Genomic DNA, 24,446 nt, shown 5'->3' on the forward strand with positions numbered 1-24,446 from the left:
CTGCTCCAACCTGGCTCAACATGCTGAGGTCCCAGGTGCATTTTCAAATGGCGTGCTTGGGAGCAATAAACTTTGGAGAAATAAGCTTCAAAGTTTATAACTTCACATTAATTTCACATGTAAATGGACTCTGTGTATACTTGTTTGTGTTTTTCTACAGATCCTCTTGCCTATGTGGTAATTAAAGGCATCCAGCTAATAACAATATAACAAAGTACAATCTCAAACACATTTAAAACACTTCAGCCACCATATGCATAGCAAACAGCTATGCTGAAATAACAGTCCTAGTAATATGGTAATAAACCTGATGTTCAGTTGTGGCTCTAATACAATTAAAGAAAATGTTAATATATAGCAAGAAAGAAGCTACAAACTGGAGTTTTAATAAGTGTAACCAGAAAACAAAAATTGTTTCACAAAAAAATTGGGGTTTTGTCTGTGGATTTTGTTCTGCACCAGGATGAACCCAAGACTTTTTTAAAATTTTCCATGACAAATGAGGGACAGTAAGCTCTGACTGATTTTTCTGTGCAGTTTGGTTCAGCAAATCAGTGTGGAAAATGATTTTGTCAAAAAATTCCAGCTTCATTTTTTGTACTATAGCTTTCTGAAAATACTTGTTTCCAGACTTATTTTGCACAATAATTATAAGCTCTATGAACTTGTCACTTCTAGATATGCAATATTTAGAAGGAAATAAAAAGTATGTTGGTGCTGATTTCATCCCTGTATTTGTTTCTGAAAGGTCTACTGGGATACATAAGTTAAGTATGAGAGCTGGACTCAGTTTCCTTGTGTGTATGGTCTGTTAAAACCACAAAATGTTTACTTGGACTCCATTATATGCTATTATCATTTTAGTATAATACCAAATCCAATGTAAACTTGTTTACAGAAAACATACTGCACTCATATAGCAAATAAATTCTGAACTTGAAGTACAGAGTTTACACAATGGGTATTTTATATATTTGTAAGCTAATAGAACCATCTTACCATTTTGGATTTTGACTTATATAATAATGGTTTGTTTGCACATAAAACTGCAACTATTGAACAACTTAAAAACCCATCTTGTGAAATCAAAGCAGTCTTCTGTGTGCTGATTCACTTAAAATCAAGTTGAATTTCAATTTAGTTTGAACCTGATGCAGCTAACATAGGTGAGGTTTAAAATGATGTAAAAATAGCTGCAAATCAAGTTGCACCACTTGAACCAAATTGGGTCAAACCTTTACCAATAATTAAACCAGCATAGTTTTATATAAAACTTGTATAACAACACACATGTACTATCAGTAGTCAGTCTTTCTCTTCTGAAATGTTATTGCAGTTTCCTACTGAATACATAAAATGTTGGATGCTTACAGTTTGAAATTCTGGCCTCAGTCAAGTCCATGTGAAATCTTGCATTGATTTCAATGAGGTCAAGATTTCACCTCTAGACTTACTAGGTACTTTTTATTTAGCTACACTGAAAACTTTTTTCCTTGTGCAGTTGATGCAATGGAAGGTGAGGCTTTTGTTGTAAAATGCCCCAGACGAAAAGGTCTGATATTTAAATGGTATCACATGGAAGCCAACAAGACCATTCCTGCAGATGAAGGAGCACGGATACATTCCTCTGGGAGATTTCTTTGGTTTCTACCAACAGCAAAAGAGGACTCGGGAAATTACACCTGTGTCATTCAGCAGTAAGTGGAACAGTGAAAATGCATTTTTTTAAGGCTGTGTTTTAATGAGGGATTTGAACTACCTATCTCTAATGTTGGTATGCACCAAGTACCTGCAACTTTTATACCCCAGTCCCTATTTTGAGTCATGATTTTTTTTTTTTTACATTTTTATCTGTATTTTATGTCTTTCAATATACTTTTTTATGTAGTGTGTGTGTGTAAAGCAAGTAGAAATGTAGGTTATTTCTGGATATGCGTAGAAATGTTCCAATATGTTTTGTCATTTCCATGCTTTTTTCAGTTCTGATAATAGTACAACACGTTCCAGAGTAAGTGTGATGGTCTACCCATGTGAACAAGACATTTGTTTTCCGAGTCAAATACGTTATCCAGCCGACACTGGAACTTTTATTTCTGGCAGAGTTGTTTGTCCTACAATAGACAATTATGAGAATGCAACTCTTGTCCACTGGTATAAGGTAAATCTAAACACTCTAAGTGCCAATGAAAATTAGATTAGATTATTATGTCTAATTATAGATGGCTAAATAAAGAAAGTGTCTTATTTTCCAGGATTGCAAACTTCTCCAAGGAAAAAAATATTTCTCATGGAACAAATATCTTTATATTAAGTCTCCAGTAAAAACTGATGAAGGATATTATACTTGCCAATTTACCTACACACACAGTGGAAATGAGTATAACGTGTCAGCAACAAGACTCTTTTTAATTAAAAGTAAGGTAGCCATATTGCATCTTAAATAAAATAAGGGATTATTACTTGCCTTGCTAGGGATACCTTATTCTTGAACTGTCCTTGATCACATTACAGTTATCAGCAGCAGCTTCTAATGATACTGGCAGCTGGATGTGGTGATAACAGGGATCCTGGTTTTCTCGGTTTCTCTAAATAGCTATATATTTTGGCATTTGGTTTTGTTTTTTTAATCATGGAAAATCAGAGCTCCTGCTGCCCCCCTCACTCACTGGGATGTGGGTCCAGCTGTGGTTGCCCCCCTCCCAGCTGATTTGTGGTCCTGAACAGCCCTGATATGATGTTGCTCCTCACTCCTAGGCCACTACCCCTCACTCTCCCCAGGCCTGCTGAGCTGAACCTGAACTGGAACCGAAACACTACTTGCCCTGTCCTACTGAACCACTCATGTCCCTGATTAGACCAGGGTTACTAATTAAATGGGGGTCACCATTTACCCCAGCAGTCAGACTGAGGTGACCTGTTCAGTCTTCATTAAAATTGCCTGTAACAATTTTTTAAACTATAAAAATCACTGGTGCACAAGAAAACACACAGAGATAAAATGGCATACTCACTGCTGCCACAAAGACACGCCTCACTGCTCTATCACGAATCCTGGGATCTTCTCCAAATTTGCAGTTTCTATCACACCTTTTTTTCCTCTTTCACTCCTTTAGTAAGTGATTAACAGAGAATGGAATTAAATGTAGGTAAACAGCTGTAAATAAATACTACTGATTTCCTAGTGGACTCATATTTATTCTTATGACCATTTAAGATCAACTAGTTCCAAATGCCCATTTCCACAGCTTTCTTAACACTTTATGCAGTTGTAGTATGTAGGAGGTGGAGAGGGAGGGGGGCAGGTAGGCTCTTAGCATCTGAGGAGCAATGGGAGGCTGGGAGCATGCCTGTAGGAGCTGTGAAGCGGGTGGAAGGCTTGGGGCAATCTTCCTGGCTGGGAGGGAGTAGGCTGTGAAGAAGTCCCTAGGCAGTCCCTCTGGCTGGGTGAGCTGGGGCCACAGCTAAGATCATTCTGTACACCCAAGGGAATTATGCACGGAAAAACCTCAATTATGTGCAGGAAAACTCAAAATTATGCTAAATTAATTTTTTTGTACACATTAAACTAAATATAACACTTTTTGAACCTTCTTTAGAAATATATGCAGGTACTTTGTATGGTTGGGGTGTGTGTGGGGATTTGTGAAGGTGTGGGGGGTGTGGGTGTGTGGGGGGTTTGTGTGAGGGGGTAGGGGAGTTTGTGGGTGGGTGTGGGGTTTGTGATGCACAGGCCCCACTGCCAGCGGCTTAGAAGCAGAGAGATTATGCTGGTTATACTGGGGCTTTTTTAGAATGACATGGTAGGCCTAGTGTGATGGTAGCCTCTGTTGGGGGTGTCAAGTTGAATTGCTTTTCCTAGTGTAGGAAAATACCTTCCTAAGTCCCATTTAGGTAACTCCAAGACCATACTGGCCCATGTCCTTTGTAATCTGTGGTTTTTGGAGAATGTGACAGGTATGGAATCAGGGGTGCGGTCTTCACTAGTAACTCATCAATAAGTTTCAGTATTATCACTGTGGTTAAGGATAGAACTGACCAGAATACAAATACAGTTTGCAGAAGCTTTCAAAACTTTAAAATTTTGGTTTTGCTGAGCCCCGAGATGAAAACCCAACTGTCAGCATGTTTATTTGAGATAAATAGACTTGTGATTGTTTTCAAATTGAACTCTGAGTTGTTTGGTTTGACAAGGGCTCAGTGGAGCTGGTGATCACCAGTGGTGTGGGAGATCCTCCTCTGCTGAATAAAGGATAAAGTTCTTCCTACCAGATGCCTCTGAATTAGGCCAACCTGAACCTGGATCTTTCACATCCCAGGATTTATAGAGTATGGGAGTACTATACCTCTTTTTGCTAGGAAACTATTTGGGGGTGAGATAATTGTTCATTAAAACTTTCAGCTTGGACAAAATCTATTTCACTTGCTGAAAGTGTTCCAACCAGGTCTAATCAAGGATAGTGAATACTTCATCCTTCCCTCTTTGACACAGATTTCTCCACAGTCATATCTCATATGAGCCAGACTGTTATATTTGACTTCTCATGAAATTGAATGTGAAGAGATGGCTGTTGCACCATAATTTGTAGAGGACAGGGCTGGGGCTTTTTTTTTTTGCTATCTGGGTTCAAACATTGTCAAGTGTACAGAATGCAGTCAGAGACCTATAATACTACTACCTCTCTCCTTGCTCCCATCTCCTTCATTCCAGCTGCTGGAAAAAAAGAAAAGTCAGGGTTAGGGGAAAGAATTGATTACTCTGACATTTGGGGAGAAAAGAATGAAAATTGTACTGCAGATCCATTAGACAGATGAGATTTGGGGGCTGAGGCATTTTGAGATGTTCTGGGGAATGGGAGGGCAAGGAAAAAGTTCTCAGTGAAGACTGTGGAAAGGGGCTGGAACATGGTAGAAAATGTTAGAATTTAAAACAAACACAAAGATTTGGGGCACTTTTACATGTGGTTTGAGAGTGGCTCTGACAGCCACTCTAGTTAAAATGCTGCAGCATCTCATGTATCAGTGTCTCCAAACTTATGTAGCCCAGGAAACTTGGGTATATATGCCCCTTCCAACTGAAGGGGATTGTTAGCTGGCAGGTGTCCTGGAGGTGGGGACAGGGGACTGCAGACTGCTCAGTTTCCCTCTGTCCCTATAGAACCAGGCCAGGACAATCAGGGGACTTAACTATATACAAATTTATTTACATTAACTCATCACAAGGGAAAGGAACATGGATATAAACACATGTACAATGTGTATATATATATTTATAAGATATCTAAACCAGTAATATAAACAATACCCTCTGGGTAAATGACATAAAACCTTATACCAGTGCTCCAGATACAGGTTAAGTCATAGGTAAGTATCTGATCTGAAACAGATAAGCCCCAAAGATAAATTAAATCCTGAGAGGAAACTCCAATGCCTTTGGGCTTTTCCCAAGCCCTACAAAGAAGCTGGTAACTTTAGGGGGGCCCTCCCAGTGGGACCTCCCCTTTCAGGAGCCCTTAACTAACTGGGGGGGAGGGGATTCTCCTCCCCTGTGGGAATCCTTTTCCCTGCAACTCATGGCTCCCAGGCCTGGATGGTGGTCCTCGTCCTCTGTGCCAGGCTGCTCTCTTGCCTGCAGTGGGCTTTGGGGTGGGGAGTCGCTGTCCCCTGGAACAGGGCTCCACTATGCAGGGCTTCTGGGGCCTCTAGCTCGGCCCTGTCTGCTGGCTCAGTAGCCCAATCCCCATCTGGCTCTCTGGACTCAACCTCTTGCTATGGGTCAGAGGCCTGGGCTGCCTCATGCAGCACCAGGCTTGATCTGCTCCTGGACCCTCTGTGCAGCGCCTCCTGCACTGAGCTCCCAGCCTCATTCCAGGCATTGAGGACCTGAGTTGCTCAAGCACTCCAAAAGTCCTACTCCATGCACCGTCCTGTGCACTGTGTCTCTAGCTGCACACCAGAGGTTACAGACATGAGCTGCCTCATGCAGCTCCCAGGGTCTGGACACCATGTGCCGTGCTGCACACCGAGAGCCTAGTTGCTGGAGCCATCTGCTGTTCCCCACTGATGGAAGTCTTCAGGGGTGCTTCTGGGCTACTGCTTCACCCTGCTGAGCAGCTCTCCTCAGGTCTTCTAAGCCCCACTCATCTCTCTTCTCACTCCCAGATCTGCTTCCCCCTGCTGGGCACGCAGCTCCTTTTATACGCTCCAGGGCTCCGCCCCTGAAGTCTTCCAGACCTGAGTGTTGCAGTCTTCAATCAGGTCCACGGGGGAACTCCTCTCCCCCTCCCCTCAGGAAAGGGGCGTGACTGAACTCCTCTTGCTGCCTCCTGATTGGGGGATGAGCTCCACCAATCAAAACAGCAAGATTTCTAGCCTGGGACTCAACCCAAGCTCCAAAAGACAAGCCTGTTACACTTAGAAACAGTGGTGGGGGTGCTTGAACTAAAGTTTGTCTAATGAGCTTTAGTTCAAGTGCTGCCACTGCCATTTTGAAGAGCGTGCATGCTGATACATGAGATGTGGGAGGCTGTTGGACCACAGGAATGACCATGCTCCGGCAGACTTGATTAACTGAGTCTGTTCCGATGTGCTATAATTACAGCACATTGGAGCAGCCTCTGCAATCATGTACAGGCACCCCTGGATGTCTAATTCAGAGATAAGTAGCTCTATACAGGTAGTATTGCACATCTGAAAATTTAGGCCTATAAGTCTGTAAACATCAAATGCTGAAGGATTCCCATTCTTTTTAAAACATTAAGTTAAAGAATAACATAACTGTCTGAGAAAGCATGGTAGTATATTAATATAATAGTTTCTTTTTACTAGCTAACTAAAAGAATGGGAGGAGGTGTGGGGAAGAAGTGCCATAAATTAGCCGTGCACCATCTCCAGGTACCACTCCAATATTCTTCCCCAGCTCTGTTCTGCTTTCTGCTCCCTACCCTATCTGCTACTGTGCTGCCTGTTTTGTGGCATTGCAGGCCATAGGTACGACAACCCCTCAGCTGAAACAACATCCTTTGTGGGGGAAAAAAATCCTTTCTTTTCTTCCCCTGTTCAAAATGTAAGCAATTAAAAAAACCCAACAATGAATACATGTCATACAAAGTCACATATTTCCAAAACATATTTTGTCATAGCAGGAAAATCAGTCAATTCTAATAAATGCCAAATCTACCACAGGATAGCTTGATTGTAGGCTTCTAAAGCAGTGGTAGTAGTAGCTAGTATTGTAAATCACCTTTTGACAGTATACTAATCCTTGTTTTCCTTTCTCTCCCTACCTTAATTTATAAGACATCTCTGAACCTAAATCTCCTCAAATTATATTTCCAGAAGATAATGAAGTAATAGAAGTAGTGCTCGGTAAGTACATGCAATCTTCATAATAATTTTTAAATGATTTTCTGTAGCTGGTTGGATAGTTTAAGAACTGATAACAAGATTAGTAAGTATAGGATTTTTCACTAGGTTTTTTTTCACTAGAATTTTTATTAGCTTGAGTTTGATCAAAGGGTTAGATGTCTTTTGCCTGTTTCGGCATTAATATCAGCCATTTACCAGTTTTAGGTGTAGACAAATGATGAATTAGCACATTATGGTTTTGTACACCAGTGTAAATTACACCGGTGTTTGTACTGGGAAAAACATGGCTTTCCAGAGGTAGGTATTATTCCACTTTATCATGAAATGGTACGGGACTAAGCGATAGCCTGACTGAATTGAACAAACTTTACCGGTGTCTGAAAATAGCTACAGCTGTGGATATGCAATCTCTGATCAACTATACATTTTACAGTGGGACATACTGCATTTTCTTGCATACAACATGCCCAAAATAAGATGGGCACCTTGTTTTTGGAAGACAGAGCACACATCTGCACGTATGCCTGGACTGTAGCACATTAAGCCAGGTCACAGCAACCATAGCTGGCAGAGGGGACGAGGGGTCAGTCTGCCAGCCTGGGGCTTCTTTGACCTGGCTCAATGTACTGCGAAGGGGCTGTCTGGGACATGAGGGTACTTCATCACGGGGCTAGCCAGCCTTGGCACTGAAGCATCCTTGTGCCCCAGCCAGCCAGGGCAGCATCTACATTAGCACTGTTGTGGAGTAAAAAACTCTTCATCAAGATAGTACTCTTATTTACAAGTACTACTCTGGTGTATGGTTTATTAGTTCTGTGAGCCCTAATAGGGATGCGTGTGTATATACTGAGACATTCACTGTGCAGTTATTTAGTCAACTGCACAGTAAACAGCTTGGGTAGTGTGTCAAGAATACACTAAAAAGATCTTTGCTTGAAAATGCTGGCAAGTAGCAGTAAGTTAACTAAATAGCAGCTTCTGTAGCTCATCTGGGGAAAGACAAAGTGTCCATAGCCAGCAGCTAGCGAGCCTTACATGTAGCACTGCAGCATTACTTTCTCTTAGCCTCTTCTTCCAGAAGTAGTACCTATTATTATATTTCCACCCTTATAATGCACATGCCAATATCCAGCAGCCTAATTTGGGGAAAATAAAGGTGTATAGCGCATGTGAAAAAATACAGTTGTTACTCCTGACTTCTTGAGGGGAACCTTTACCTTGGAATAGAGTGACTTCCACCTATGTGGAGATGAACATCATGTATACATTTTACATTTACAGCAGGGTAAATGTGTTGTGTGCATAACTTCAGGCAGGCAGGGGATGACCATGTAAACAAAGTTCTCTTCTCATAGCTAAGGATGCTCCTTCCTGATCATCATTTGGCACACTGGACACAGTGGGCACATCTACATGTACATTAAAGTGCTTTTTCTAATGCCCGTTACATTTAGTACTTTCAATGTGAGGGCACTTTTACAAGTGCTGTGGGGGTGGAGTTGGGAGGGGGCAGTGCTCTAATTAGAGCAGCTCCAAGAACTGCTGTAATTAAAGCATTGCTGCATCTCCTGTATCAGCATCTCTGCGCTCAAAAATGGTGGTGGGGCGCTTGAACTAAAGCTCATTTAAGCTTTAGTTCACGTGTCCCTGCTTTCATTTTTAAGTACAGGGACACCGATACACAAGATGCAGGAGGTTGCTGGAGCATGGCAATTCCAACGCGCTGCAATTCCAGGACAATAGAGCAGCCTTCGCATTTATATATAGGTGCCCTGAGGTACTAAAGAAATGTGTGTTAGGCTGCCTTAATGTGTAGTAGCGAATGCACATGGTTTTTAAGTGTTACTTAATGTGCAACAGACTATTTTACTGGACATTTGCCTAATTGTATGCTTTTTTACGTGACGTTCTAATGCACAGTAAAATAGGTTACTGTATATTAAAGCATATGTGTAGACGTGCCTAATCTGAGCACAGATTGCAACTTTCATACATCCAGATCTGAGCAAACAGATTTTACTCTCCGGGACTATCAATTTAACACATTTAAATTGCACTGGCTGCAGTGGGCAGTGTCCAGTGTTCTCGGCTCAGTGTCCCTAGTTGGCTTATCTGTATTAAACTTGTCATTTGCATTTCTCGTTTTGGTTTTTAACTGTTCTTTATTTGTTCCACAGAATTAGTTGATCTTTAATCTCCCTCAAATGAAAGAAGCAGTACTTTGTTTCTAGTTGGGTTTCGTCCTGCTTTATTGGATATCAAATAGGCTTGTACCGTTTCAAAGCTATAAATTTACTTATAGAAACTTAACATCCCACATTTTTACTCGAATAAATATATTGTTCCCTGATTGTTGAAGTGCTGGAATTTTCCTTTTTCTTATCTGCATGAGATTCGTAACCTTAATTTTGTGTATAGGCACAGATTTGCATGACAGTAATTAAACTGGTTTTAATCTATGCCTTTACTATTTTGGTGCCAGATACAATGACTCATTTTTGAGAATAAATAATTCCTATTTCACTTTTGCGTGGGGTAATTTCTTTAGCAAAATCAAATCAGTGTAGTCGTCTTCCAGAAGAAGCATCTATGCACAGACTTGCCTGAAATAGCAAAGGTGCTTTGAATTAAAACTGATGTTTTAATGCAAGTTTTTGTGTAAATGAGTTTTTTCCTTAAGTTTCCTCAGAAGTAGACTAATCTGTTTGATTCCTACATATTATCGATCTGCATTATCTTCATGCTCATGTACAGTTTTTCTATAATCTGTTTCAGATGACCACAGATAGCCAAAGGCGTCTACATATATATATTCTCCTTGTAACTTGGAAATACTTCTCACTGTTTTCTGTTTCCAATTCTGTTTCTTATATCCATACAGTTTTTAGAGTTAAGCTTGTGGATTGCAAAGAAATGTTAAGGCAAGCTTGAGGACTGATGTAGGGACATGCATAAAAGGATTTTTGGGGTTAACAAAAGTTACTTTTACATTGTATCTGGGAATACCTACCACCCTTTTTTCTCTTGTTCAGGTGCCCCTGTGAACATTTCCTGTAAAGCTTTTCTGGGGATTGGAAACCAAAATGTAGAAGTTGTCACTTGGGATGTTGATGACTTGCAAGCTAAATATTTAGATCCTTTAAGGTTTCAGGAAGACTATCACAGGTAAGCACAGTATTGTGTGAAATTATTTTTATATTATACAAGTGGTACCTTTCCATTAAGAACTGCCATGAGTAACTCTTATTGCTAGGTTTTCAGGAACTTTTAATGAACGTTATGGAGAGGTTGTGCTAAGGGTCACAGAAGTGAAACAAGAGGATCTTCAGTCAAATTTCACATGTGTAGCACTAAATGCCAAGGAATATATAACAGCCACAGTGACATTACAAGAGCCTCGTGAGGGTAAGCTCCTCTTAATATTTTTCTTTATTGTGTATAAAATATCAAAAACATGTTGACATTATACAAATCCATCTCCCTCTCTACACACACTTCTCATTGTCAAGCAATAGAACAAAGAAACATGACTTATACTGCATAATAATGAGATCATTGTTGATGGATTTATTAAAGTCTGCGTTTGAAGCTTTATGCTCGATGCTAAGCCTCAGAGAAGTCCGTGGTAAAATTCACTAGGGCCAAGAATTCATGACCAGACGGTACTGTCCTCAGGACAAATTCTGCCCAGTGCAGGTGTGCAGTGTTGCATTGGTGTCCTTGAGAGATGGAAAGTGAAAGGCAGAATGACGTGTAACAGATCCCAGTCCTGCACTAATGACAATGATCCTGCCAAGTTACTCCAGTCTTGTGGCAAACTTAAGCCTTCTCGGAAGGCAGGTACACCATCCATGTGCACTTGTGCTGAAGCACAGAAGCTTGTGTGGCTTGCTGTCCCCCGGAGAAGGATGCAAGATCTAAATGCGTCGTTACAGATTACTTGTCTGGCATAGCATTGATCTATTTTTTCTTATCAGCACTGGTAAAATAATGTGCTGCTGGCCTGGGTGTTCTTGTTTTGGAGAAGTAGATTATCGCTGCTTCTGCAGAACAAAGTCAGGAAGTAAGATGATCTTAAAAAAACCCCTGCCAGTTACTGTGCCGTCAAAAGAGTTAGTTTATTTTCCTCTCCTAGCCTGTCCTCCGCTGTCCTCTCCTCTCCCCAGCAGTCTTCACCATGCTACTTGGGTGCCTTCTAATAATAACTAGTCAATATGACTAACATCAGCAATGTGCATCTCCTCTGCTTACCTTCTGCCCAAGCGAAAATTTTGTTTGCAGCTTAGGGCTTTATGTTTTGGTGGGAATCCCTTAGTTTTTAGTGTCCATGCTGCTACATGTTTAGGTTAGAGAAAGAAAGGTTGAGGAACTGTGCCCTGGACTTGGACCAGAAGGTGGTAAAGTTTGTGATTATTTTCAGTTTCTGTGGGAATTCATTTCATAGTGTTAGCTAGCCCCTGAAAAAGCTCTGTCTCCTGCTCACTTGAGCTTGGTAGAAAGTTGCATAGCACCTACGGAGTGGCACTGGTGAACATGGTCTTCATCTTCTCAGAGTTTCAAATATTCTTTAAAGTATATTAGGCACAGTCCATTGAGCACTATGAAGAGGGGGACTATGACCTTAATATGTCTTAATATACCTAGGACTTCTGTGCCTAACTATATTGCTGTGCTGTAATATGGATGGGAGGTGATGAAGGAATGTATAACTGAAAACAGTTTATCAGCCTTCACAGTGGGACAGAGTCTCCTCGTCAACTGGAAAGATGCTGCTATTTGAGAGCTTAGTATTACTGAGGAAACCAGAAACATGCTTAAGCTACAAAGTAAATTGACCAATGGTGGTGCATTCCTTCAATGAAAGAAAGAGTACAGCACTGCAGTAAAGTTGCAGTTGCTAGCTGTAGTTTTGGCAATAGAACTACTGACAGCTGGATGAAGGAAACAACAACAGACTGTACATCTGACTTCCAGCATAGGGATCACTTTCTTGTGAATTCTGGAAAACATAATCATTACGTGTGTGGTCCTTGTGGTAGCCAGCTCTTATTTTGTTTTTGTCCATAGGTCTTCAGTAAAGTTTCATGAAACTCTTGACTGTGACCACTTTGTTGCTGCCTGTTGTATGTTGATGTCTGTCCTTCTCTGCCTATTGCTGCTATCACCAAGATCTTTGCTTTTCTCATTTTTAGTTGTTGCCAAGAATACACCCAGGAGTACTTATTCTCTACTGCAGCTGGCTTGCCCCCTTCTCAATGTGACTCAACCATTTTTATGGTAAAATAGTAGTACCCAGCATTTAAATATAACCAGTACTGTAGGGGTTTCTTGTGCTTGCTGTCAGATAATGTGTAAATTGCAATAAACATCTTAAATGTCCTCTTTTTTGTTTTTTCCTGAAAAGAGGTAGACTTCTATCTTCCCACTCAACATTTCTTCTGTTGTCCACAGCACTATATAGATGTCCCCTAGTTTCCTTGCTACCTTACTCATTCCTAGTGTCACTTCACATCCATGCACACAGTCCCTTCTGCCCAGACATCTCTCCAATATTTTCTCAAGGAACTTGATGGGGCTCATATTATTATTAGTATCACAGTAATGTGGAGAGGCTGACTCCAGAATTAGAGCTCAGTTATGGTAAGTACTGTGCAAACACAGTAAGAGAAGGTTCCTGTTTTCAAAAACTCACCGTGTATTTAGATAAGATAGAAAGGAAGAAAAGACAGATAGGGAAATGAGTCATAATGGGACTGTGCCCAAGCATGTGGCAGAGCCAAGAGAGGAACCCAAATGTCCTAAGTCCCAATCAAATACTTTACCCATATGGTCTTGGGATTCTGTGAAGTGGGTTTTTTACTCACAAGTGGTGAGTGGTAAAATCTATGCATTTTTGTCTTCACGTAAAATAAAAATGCTTTTTCCCTGATCACTGCCTAGGATGGAAGTAACCCCAGTTGACAAATTGGCTTTGATATAGTTTCCTGGAAAAGTTTATATCTTTCTCATTGCAACAAGCACAAATTATGCATATTTGAAGTGTGTATGAAGACTTTTTGCAGGAGGATCCATGGATATCTGTACTGAGGATTGTTATTTGTCTGTGCAGTTACGGATGTATGATGCAAGTCGGTGCCTTCCAAAAGGAGCAAATTAGATGGTCAGAAATGCTCTACATCACTAAAGTGCTCTGCATCCTGCTAGCATTATGCAAACAGTAGCAAAAATACAAAGTATTCAGATCAATCTGAGATGTTTTGGCAACTCTAAGTGTAGGGGTGTAGGGGTGAGCCCTTTCAGAGTCAGGGAAATCACTCAAATTCTCCCCCTACTTTGGTGCCAGAATTTCATTGAGATGCCTAGGACCCTCAAGACCCATTGCTGCAAACTCTCTGCCTTCTATCTTCCCACTGTAGGTGTCTCCTCTTCCCCTCAGATGGGCTCAGAAACAGATCCAGGGTTTTACAAAACAGGGGTACACTTACAGTAACAGGCATTGCAAGGGCGGTTGCACTCCTATTCCTAGCCTCCTAAGCCCCCCACATTGCAGCAAGAAGTGAACATCGGGGGAGAAGCAGCTGGGAACTTAAATCCCCGCTTCTTCTCCTCCATGCTCAGAAGCACGTTTCCTCCTCCCCTCCCATTCCCCTCTCCCCTGCCTGCTGCTGATAGTGTCCATCCTGCGGTGAGGGGAGCTCCTATCTTATTCTAGCTGGTTTGTGTAGGGGCTGTGCTCACCTGGCACCATAGCAATAGCAGTAGTTGTGGAAGAGCACATTCCCCCTCCCTGCACCTGCTTCTGAGCTGGTGGGGAACACCTGGGGGAGCAGGCAGGGAGGAGGAACAGGCTCATCCACTGCCATCACTTCTTCATGGTCCTGGGCTGAGCCCAGTCCCTGTGCAGCCCTGCTGGAGCTCCCCATGCCCCTGGGCCAGCAGAAACAGTGGCAGGGGTAGGCTGGGGAGCGGGGAATGGGATGGAGGGCAGGAGAGGAGATATGCCTTTGACCATGGAGGGGAAAGGAGCAGGGAATTTTTACCTTGTTCAGGACTTAAATCCCTGGCTGCTGCTCCTACGGCATGGTCAGAAAGCAGGGGGTGGGGAAGGGCAGCCACACCACTGCACCCTCTCCCCCTGGATCTGCCCCTGGATGTGCAGGAGCTTTGCCAATGTATATGGTACCCTTCCATCAGTACTGTGCATACAGTGGGAGCATACAGTAACAACATGAGTGTCTGCTTCCTCCTCATGCTAATCAAGCCCTTCCAAAGAGTAAGGATGGATAAGCATCTGCCTGGGATGGTTTAGAAATAGCAAATCTTATACAGGTGGCTGGCCTAGATGACCCTGGAGGACCTTTCCAACCCTATACTCTGTCCACCCCTTGTGAATATGCACTTCTTTCTCCAAACTATGCTTCCTTATCTCCTTCTCCCGCTATACCCTCAGATCCATAAAATCAGAAAGCAAATGACTTGCTAAGGCTCTTCTTATGCTCCATATTCACAGATGGTCTCTAAAGTGTTCCAATTTCTCCTCTAAGCCCAGTTCATAAGGACACTGCTGAAGTCTGTTGGCTCCTTCACACAGAAAACACAGGCTGCTCTCCTTCCTGAGATATTCTCTTTCTCCTCATATTCCTAGGCATGGCAGTGACCACATCCTGCATATTATCTCCCTGTTAATAGACACAGGCCTATTAATAAACAGGCCATTTCTGATGTCCTTTAAGAGCTCTTCACAGACAGGATTTACCTGAGCTGTGTGTGTCTGCACCCTATGGCGTCTATACAAGTCCATTGAGGCTGCTCCAATGCACTGTAATTATAACATGTTGGAGCAGACTCGATTAATTATCACATTCTAGCAGACTCCAGTGTCATGTGTATGAGCGTCCCCAAGCTGAAAAATGGCAGCAGGGGCAGTTTTAACTGAAGCTCATTCTACGAGCTTTAGTTAAGGCACCTGCACCACAATTTTTCAGTGTGGGGAAACTGATACACATGACACTCCAAGAGCTTTAATTACAGCGGCTCTCAGAATCTCTAACTAAAGCACTCCTGACTCCCCATGTCCTGGAGCATGTGTATAAATGTTCTTTGATGCTGGGGTGTAGGTTGTAGCCGTGTTGGTCTAAGGACATAGGTATATAACATATTTAAGTTGGTCTAATAAAAGCTACCAGATTCACCCAAAGAACCTGGTCTGCCTTTGATGCTGGGTTACTTGTGACCTTTTAATATCCTTTTTGTGCATCTCTTTCATAATCAGACTACCCTCAACCTCTTATCTTATTCACAGACAGGTTGCTTCTGCCCTCAAACAGCCTGTCTCTACTTTCTTTCAGTTCCTGTCTCCATTTAGTGGCGTTTCATTCATCACTGGCATTTCTGACTCTAACCTCATAGACACCCCCTCACTGTTAGATTGGATTTCCCATTTGATTTCCCAAACCTCCTTCACAGACAAATCCACGATACGGGGAGGGGACAGTAACCATTTCCTCCGTTTATTCCCTGCTATGGAAAATGTGCCTTCCCCAGCTGCTCAGATGCATTTTGAGTATGAAGGGGGATGGAATACAGGATACCAGCACCTACTCTTTTCAGACAAGTTCAGGACTGAGTCTGGAGCTCAGGTCCATTTTTGGAAGATGCATATGGATAGGAATTCCAGATCTGGGTCCCATTTTGTTGCTTGGATCTATCTCAGTTTCAAGGAAAAAAATGTTACATTTCATTTCTTCTGGCTGTGTATCTGGCTTCTGTCATGCTGTACCTTGCAGCTTATTTCTATTTGTCACCTCTTATCTCTGGAATATTATTTTGCAAAAAAAACCCAAACCCCCCCCCCCCCCCCAAAAAAAAAAAAAAAAAAAAACCAAACAAAAAACTCAGCAGTAACAGATTCCCATTACCTTCATCTTTAAATGAGAAACAAATCCTTTCATGAGCTGTTTGTAGCTAAATGAAGTAATGGAATAAAATAATACATTCAGTAAACAAAAGTATTTGATTGGTTTCCACAACTGTCCCACTTCCAACTTACATGGAATATTGCATCATTCGTGCTGGAAATTAAACCTGCTGTTCCAAGAAGCCTGTTATAGAGATTCTTGTTACATGTTTGCAGACTTTATAAACACAGGAAGTTTCAGACATTTTTAGTCTCAGTTCAGTATGAAACTAAATATAAACAAATTTTAAGACTCAGTTTTCAGAACAATGGTACTAGGGGCCATTTTTTAAAAGAAGTATCTTTTAGGTCTTTAGACTTCATTTTACTATCATCAAAACTTATGGAAAAAAGTCCATAACATGTAAATGTTTCATTTTGGTAATAGCAACTAGTAAAAATGTGGTCCAAAACACATTTATGTACATTTTAGGATAGTCCTATTTATCATGTCCTTTTACTGGCTTGCACAATAATTTGACTCAGCTACTATGTAACTAGTAGGTATTTTTCCCCAAGTTCCCCAATCTTTATCTATGGTCCTTCTCAATCAGGATGACTTTATACACTGAAAGAGGTTGCTCAACATCCACAGACTTTACAGCAAAAACAGGACCAGTAACTGATACTTATCTTGGTGGTTCCATACTAGTACTGCCCAAGTAACACTTTACACAGAACAATACTTCATATCCTCTGTTCCCATTCAAAAGTTTTTTGCGGTTTGTCTCTCACCCACTGGTCTCTCATTCATGTCTCTCGGTGCTGAATTTTGCTTCAGCCACCATGATTTAGTCAAGTGACATATATATTGAGAAGTCCCACATCTCAAGTTTCTTGCCCACCTATGGTACAGCATAAAAATGTGCCTCAATCATTGCAAGATCCTTCTAACTGTAGAGCTATCACAAATGTACTGCACTGGTGGAGGCCTCACTGGCATTGAAACTTTTCAAAATGCTGAGCCTAAAATGGGGCTGCTTTTAGCGATGTTCCCCAACATATGAGTATGGGCTCTGGGGCAGGAAAATATCAGGCAAAATTCTGTAGAGCTGCACCTTCAGTGTCATCTTTACAAATCCTTTTCTCACACTTGAAATGAGAGTTGACAGCTCACGCCTAATTTGTTCAGTGACCTAATTGTGCCATGCACCAAACAAGGGAAGTACAGTAGGTGTGGATAAGAATACTTGCAGTGTTCCTGCTGCTTTCAGGATATTGAAAATAGAAGTTGAAAATAGAAGACACTGTTTCTCTCCACTGCTGGCAGTAAAGTTAGGAAAAAGTAAAGAGTCATTAACAATATGAGCTATCATTGTGTAATTTGTCCTTTCCAACATTTTTGAAGTTAAAAGGTGAGGTTTGCCAGGTTCAGCAGTGAGTGTCCAAAATATCACATTGGTTATAAAACAGCCATAGACATCTGTAGTCTCAGAAACAGAAATCCAAATGTTATTTTCCCCAACATCACTATAAACTACAAAAAGATGGCTTATTTCATCTATTCCAGGTAGGGTTGGCAAGCTGGTCAATTGGCCTATCAAATAATATTGATTGACTGCCTATTATTTCACCACAATCACAAACTGTTAAAAATTTCATGAAATGAAGAATGACCTTATGTAGGTGGTGGCCTACCTTTTTTATTCCATGTTTAGCAAGGGCAGGAGACCTTAATGCTTTTCTGTTCAGTCCTGAAGCAGTCTGGCCACACACACTCTCCATGCCTTGTCCCCTGACTTGCTCTTCCAGCAAGGCTGGCCTTATGGGTGGGTAATGTGGGCAACCACCCAGGGCACCATGGTTAGGGAGGCCCAACACACATGCACATATGCATGCACACACATGTAAGCAGCCTGCACTCAGCAGCGTTCTCCCCCTGCCCTGCCTTGGCCTAGTTGATTGATCCCTGCCCTAAACAGGAGGAGCAGTACCCAGCCCAGCCCACCCCCCTGCCTCCAAGTGCTGCTCAGGAGGAGCTGGGCCAGGTATGTGTGGTTGGGGTGGCACCTGCTCCAATCTGCCTGCCTTGCTCCTGCCCAGTAGCAGCAGTGCTTGCTCACCTGCCTGCCTGGTGCACCATGCCACTCTGCCTCCCTGTTGTACTGTGCCCTGCATCGCTGCCCACTTCCTGCGACAGCACTGCTGGCTTTTGGGGGAGAGGGGTGAAAGTTGGCTGGCTGCGAGGCTCAGCAGTGACGATGAGACACCACTACCTTCTGGGTAGGGTGGAGCAGGCAGCAAGCAATCAGCATGCTTGAGCCAACTCAATGGAATTGAATTTTGTGTCTTTTCCCCTTTTGTATGTATTTTTAGTAAATTATAAAACACTTTTGAGATTACAGCTTTATTTCTGTAACTTTCTCTAATACTACTACAGACATAAGTCAAAGAAAGGGGGTACCAAAATACAAGATGGCCCAGCACTGACCCCATTTTCCCTAAGGCAGCCCCCTTTCCCTTTGCTCCATTAAGAAATGTGGGCTGCAGAAGCTACCCTTTGCAGAGGGAAGAACTGCAACCAGCAGCATAGGAAAACTTCTCCTACTGGCTTTTTGCTGTCACTGCTGCAGGCATCTCCAAATGCACAGAGCAATTTGCTCCAATAGGGCTGTGTCTACACAAGACGTTTACTGTGCAGACTAATTAGCTGTGCAGTAAACATCACATGTTTACACATGCACCCCTATTAGGCTGGAGTAAACTAATTAAAAAAAACTCCACAGCAGTGCATGTGTAAACACTGCCCCAGCTGGCTGGGGTATGAGGATGCTTCAGTGCAGGGGCTGCCTGCTGGCTAACCCTACACTGAAGCAACCTCATGCCCCAGCCAGTCCCTCTGCAGCATGTTGAGCTGGAGGGAGCAGCCATGGGCTAGCAAAATGACCTCTGGGTTCCCTGCCAGCCAGAGGTGCTCTGACCTGGCTCATTATGCTAGATGTACATCTTGCTGGGGTAGTTTGACCCCAGTACTCTTTCCTACCACAGCAGGGGGTCAGACTAGATGATCTACGCAGGTCCCTTCCAACCCTAGAAACTATGAAGCTATGCTGTGGTCCCAGGCACACATTCAAACACAACACCCAGGACCAATAAACTCCAGTGAGATATGTGCCAGAATTTATTAATAATAATAGCACATGTAGATGTGTCCTGCTGTAGTAGAACAAATAAAAGTAGCAAATTTTCATAAGATTAGTAACAGCGCCATAGCGCTCATGTAGATGCCTGACCAGGAGCAAAATCTGTTCCTAGTGAGCTGTCCAGCAGGGGTTGAGAGGTTGCTCCCTGCCCGCAAGAGCTACCTACTGCTGGGGTGGGCTCCACCACAGAAACCTGGGTGGGGATTATGTCTCTCTGCCCCGGCAGAAGGGAGCTCCAAGCCCCCCACTCTGAGATCAGATCGGGGACCAGGTGCTAGGAGATCCTTATCTCCCAGCACCAGCTCTGCAATGGTGGAGCATGGGCTGGGATATCCTTATTTCTCCCAGCCCAAGCCCCATGACTGTGGAGCTCAAGCTGGGAGATAAGGATCTCCCACCCTGAGCCAAGTCTCCCAACCTGAGCCCCATGACTGCACAGGTCAGATTGGGAGATAAGGATATCCCAGCCCAAGCCATGACTGTGAAGCTCAGGCTGGGAGATGAAAGTCTTCCAGCATCAGCCCTGCAGTAATGGAGCTGGCACTGGGAACTGCCTACTGGTGGGGGTAGGGGAGCCTGTTCCCCACCCAGCGATGTAAGCATGGAGCTGGCAGGGAAACAGGTTGGGAAGTTTGTTCCCTGTTCAGCTCTGCACTCACAGAGCTGGGCAGGGAATAAGCCCCCTAGTCTGTTCCCCCTTAGCTCCATGCTCATGGTGCTAGGTGGAGAACATGCCCCACTGCCTGTTCCCTCTGCAGCTTCACTCTCATGGAGCTGCGTGGGGAACAAGCTGCCCAGCCTGTACCCAATGTGCAGGGCAGAAGCTGGGAACTGTCCTGGTTAGAGTCAGGTCCCAGCCCCATGTCCCAATTGGATTGAGGCACAGGGCTTGGAAAAGGCTTCAGGGGTGGGCTAGGTCCCAGCCCCTTGCCATGATCTGCTTGTGGGGCTGCTAGCAGTGAGCTAGCTACTACTTGCCCCACTGGTGGCTCGGGGCAGGGGTCTGGGACCTTCCCCTCCCCTGTAGCTCTTTCCAAGTCCTGTGCCTCTGATCAGAGAGCCAGGGCCAGGAACTCCCTGCTGCCAGGGCAGGGGGACATTTTCTCTGCACCAGGAGCAGGCAGCCCCCTGGGGCCAGAAGACAGTTGTCTCCTGAAGCCATGCTCCCTGCAAGTCCCTGGATTAGCACCAGTGGCAGCAGGGGTCTGTTTCAGGGCTGCAGGAAACTTGGTGTAAATCTGCTCCCTAACTCCCATAGGTGTAGACAGACGCCTGCCCAAAAACACTTACTCCAGATTAGTTTTCACCAGAAACGAATCTAGGCTGGAGTAAATGCATATGTAGACACATCCAGAATAATGAATAAAGCATCAGATTTAAGTAGAAGCAAGAGAGCAGCAGTAGTTTTACGTTGCCTTAAGCTGGATGTTTATATTGGAAAATAGTAGATCATACTTCCTGTTAGAAACTATTTTAAAAAATATTTGGAGCCACATGGAAGTGATTTACCAAGTTCTCTCTCTCTTTCTCTCTCTCTTTTTTTTTTGGAAGGAATACTTCTGTGCCGGAAACTTGTAGACTAAGGGTCAAAGCCCTGGTTTTAACTGGAATACATTCCTTTTCAGTACAGTGGGAATGTTGCCTGGGTGTGATCTAGAGGACTGAATTTATTATTAATACTTTCAATGTATAAGAAGCTTTTAAAGGGGATTTAGAAATGTTAATCCTGTTTTTAAAAATATCCCCCACAAATAAAAACATTTTCCTCCAGATTCAGCAACATGCTGAATTTGTGTGTTTGATACTTATGGGAGGTTTTAGGTTACCCACAGAATTTTGAATATTATTCATAATGATAATAATTCCCTGTATGATCTTTGGGATCTTTGAGCTTAACTCACATTTTAGTAATTCCAGAGGCATTTTTAATCCTTTAGCTTTCCTATGAAGGTTCATTTAATCTTTAATTAATTCTCCCACTAGTGACTTGTACCTACTCTAGTTTCCAGAGTTGATAATATTTTTGTGGATTTCTTTAGTGTGTTATCAGGTAATTCTCTTAAAGTCAGACACTTTTAGATCAACTGGCTCTTGGCATGAATTGCATGACCTAATTGAAACTGAAGAAGATGAATTCTCTGGAAATATGACCACTTATATCAAACAAGGATTTAATCCTAGAAAGCCAAATTGTTTTTTCAAGACAAATCAAAATGAGCTATTAAGCCTACCATTTCCATGAAAGTATTTTTAGAAGTGGCTTTTGAAACTGAACAGTACTATTTCTGCTATTTCAGTAAGTTCCATGTATGGATCTATAACTGGCTTAAATGACAGGAAACAAAGAGTAAGTATAAATGACCAGTCCTCATAATGGAGGGAGATAAACAGTGGAATCCCACAAAGGTCTGTGCTGGGCCCTGTGCTATTTAACATTTTTGTAAATTATTTGGAAAGGTGGGGGTGAATGGTGTGGGGGGTCAAGATCATGGATGACAAAATTATTCTGGGTGGCAAAAAAACAATGATTGTGAAAAACCATAGCAGGATCCAACAAAACTGAATGAACAGTCAGCAAATGATAGATGAGGTTCAATATTCGGAAGTGCAAACAGTTCCCACACATGGCACATGGAAAAGGATAAACCGCAATGCACATACACAGTTATGGTGTCTGTTAGCGATTACTGCTCAGGAAAAGGATCTTTGGATTATTGTGGCTAGTTGTCTGTCAAAAAGTAAAAAAGAGCAAGCAGAATGTTAGGAATTATTAAAAAAGAAATTGAAAACAAAACAGAAAATGTCATTATGCCAATGCATAAATCCATGGTATGCTCACATCTTGAAAACTATATGCAGTTCTGGTCCCCCAACAGAACAGACAGGATATAATAGATCTAGAAAAGGTGCAGAGAAGGGCAACAAGGGTGATCCTGCCTCTGCCTCTGCCTCTAGACTGAAAGCATTGTTGCATGTTGTACTTTTAGCTGCTCAAATGCTGATCAGTGTTAGTGTAAGCTCAAGTTTGGATTAGTTACACCTTCAGGCTAAAAACCTTCTCTGACTGTCCCTCACTTGCACAGCTATGACTTGCCAGTTGAGGGCTGCTGAGCAAGGGCCTGACTAGGACATACAGCTCTGAATTGCCACTACAGGGCTGGTGAGCAAGGACAGGGTTTTATCCCTGCTGTGGGTTGGGATGGGTAAGAAATTGATTTGCGGGGAGGAAGGGATTGGGGTGGGGGGGGAGCCAGGAACATGAAGCTGGGAGGCAGAGAGTTAATGGGAGTGGGTAATGGGATAGGAATGAGTAATGAAATGGAAGGTGTGTAAAAGAAATGGGGCTGGGGGAAGAGTGGTGAAATGAAAAAAGTCAGGGCTTTTTTACATGTGCAAGCGTTGCAGTGCTGGGTGCTTTGAAAACCGCCCGGCACTGCAATGCATGCAGTTGTGTAAGTGGCAAAATGTGCATCAGCGTGGAAAAAATGGCAGTGGTGCGCTTTTGAACTAAAAGACCTTGGAGGTGCTTTAGTTCAAAGGCACACTACTGCCATTTTCTGCATGCTGACGTGCATTTTGCTGTTTATAAAACTGCATGAGGCACAGCATAGTGCGTGTCAGCTCGCATGCGCTGCAAACTCGATTAATCAAGTCTGCTCCATAATGGTGGATCTCCAGTGTGGTACGGGATAAAAAGGTACATGTATAAATGCCCTCAGATACCAATGGATAAAATAAAAAGAAGTAAAAAAAAAAAAAAGAGAATTTAACAAGAAATAAAAAGGCAGTAAATTAAAGAAGGTCTCATGTTTTAATAAACTGGGATTTAGAATTGAGGTGTGGGGTTGCTGGTCATGCTTCCTGGGGTGGCTGGGAGGTGGGAGTGGTGAGGGAAGGCACTTGTGGGGGAACTACTGGCCCTGCCCCAGGAAGGAAGCCCCAGATCATGGGTACCCAATCCAGCACCCTATCTTGTTCCTTCCCCACCCCTTCTAGACTCCATTCTAGGACTCAAATGTGCCCTGCAACCTGGGTAGCTGACATGCTCTGCAGGTTGCACCCCTGGGGCTGGGAAGGTCACACCCCTGGAAGAGAGAGGGGAAGTTGGCTTGGTGCCAGAACTGCTCTCTGGACAGCAGAGTTCAGCAGGTGGAAAGTTTGTCCACACAGAGCAGGAGGGTGGGGAAAGGGACATTGCATCCTAGGATGCTGAAGGACTGCAACTTGGGCAGTTCATTTACGGGGAAAGGCCCCACACATTAATGGAACATGAGCTGGGTAACACGGATCAGAGCTAAACCTGCCCTGGAGTGGAATATGTGGGCAATCCAGGAGTTAAGAGCTCTAGGAGCCACCTAAAATGAATGTGTAGGAAGGCCCTTAATGGGATAAGGGTTTTCAACTTTGAAAAGAAACTGACTTAAGTGGGATATAACAGAGATCTAAAAAATCATGAGTGAAATGGAGAAAATGAATGGGGATTTGCTATTCATTATATTTCTCTCTGTACAAGAACTAGGGGACATGCTCAGAAATCATTACGCAGCTGCTATAAAATAAAGTTTTTTTTCTCACACAGTGTGTAATTAATCATTCATTGCCATAAGATGCTGTACAGGCTAATTTTAATCAGGTTCAAAAGCTGCGTGGACAAATTCATGGAGGATAGGTCTATCAGGGGGTATTAAATGTGATAGTTTGGAGTGCAGTTCCAAAATTAGAACTTTCTTGTCCTCTGAATACCAGAAACTGTAGGAGGAACATGCCAGGGGACCAGTCAATTTAGGTATGACTCGCTTAAATACTTTTATTTTAGCATCCACTTTTGCATCTATGAGAGAAAGGGCCCAACGGACCCAGGGTCTGACTTAGTATAGCATTTCTAGTGTTCCCATATGGTGATATTAAAGGTGACTTTGAAGTGATCCTTATTTTCTGCCATGGAAGTATTTAAAAATTTCTTTTTGTTGAACTTATAATGT

At 42.8% G+C, this 24,446-nt stretch overlaps 1 protein-coding gene across 1 annotated transcript in view; it reads left to right on the plus strand.

Moving 5' to 3' along the window:
• IL33R (interleukin 33 receptor) overlaps positions 1 to 24,446 on the plus strand; it is a 118,796-nt gene that overhangs the window by 69,834 nt on the left and 24,516 nt on the right. Inside the window, exons 3-8 of the mRNA XM_090020726.1 lie at positions 1,502 to 1,697; positions 1,981 to 2,158; positions 2,253 to 2,415; positions 7,297 to 7,365; positions 10,398 to 10,530; positions 10,619 to 10,770. Of these exons, the coding sequence (XP_089876852.1) occupies positions 1,502 to 1,697; positions 1,981 to 2,158; positions 2,253 to 2,415; positions 7,297 to 7,365; positions 10,398 to 10,530; positions 10,619 to 10,770 (891 nt within the window). The remainder of the gene's footprint in view (positions 1 to 1,501; positions 1,698 to 1,980; positions 2,159 to 2,252; positions 2,416 to 7,296; positions 7,366 to 10,397; positions 10,531 to 10,618; positions 10,771 to 24,446) is intronic.

The sequence above is a fragment of the Crocodylus siamensis genome, chromosome 1 (genome assembly GCF_052110815.1).
Source record: "Crocodylus siamensis isolate JL-2025a chromosome 1, ASM5211081v1, whole genome shotgun sequence".
NCBI classification, from domain to species: Eukaryota; Metazoa; Chordata; order Crocodylia; family Crocodylidae; genus Crocodylus; species Crocodylus siamensis.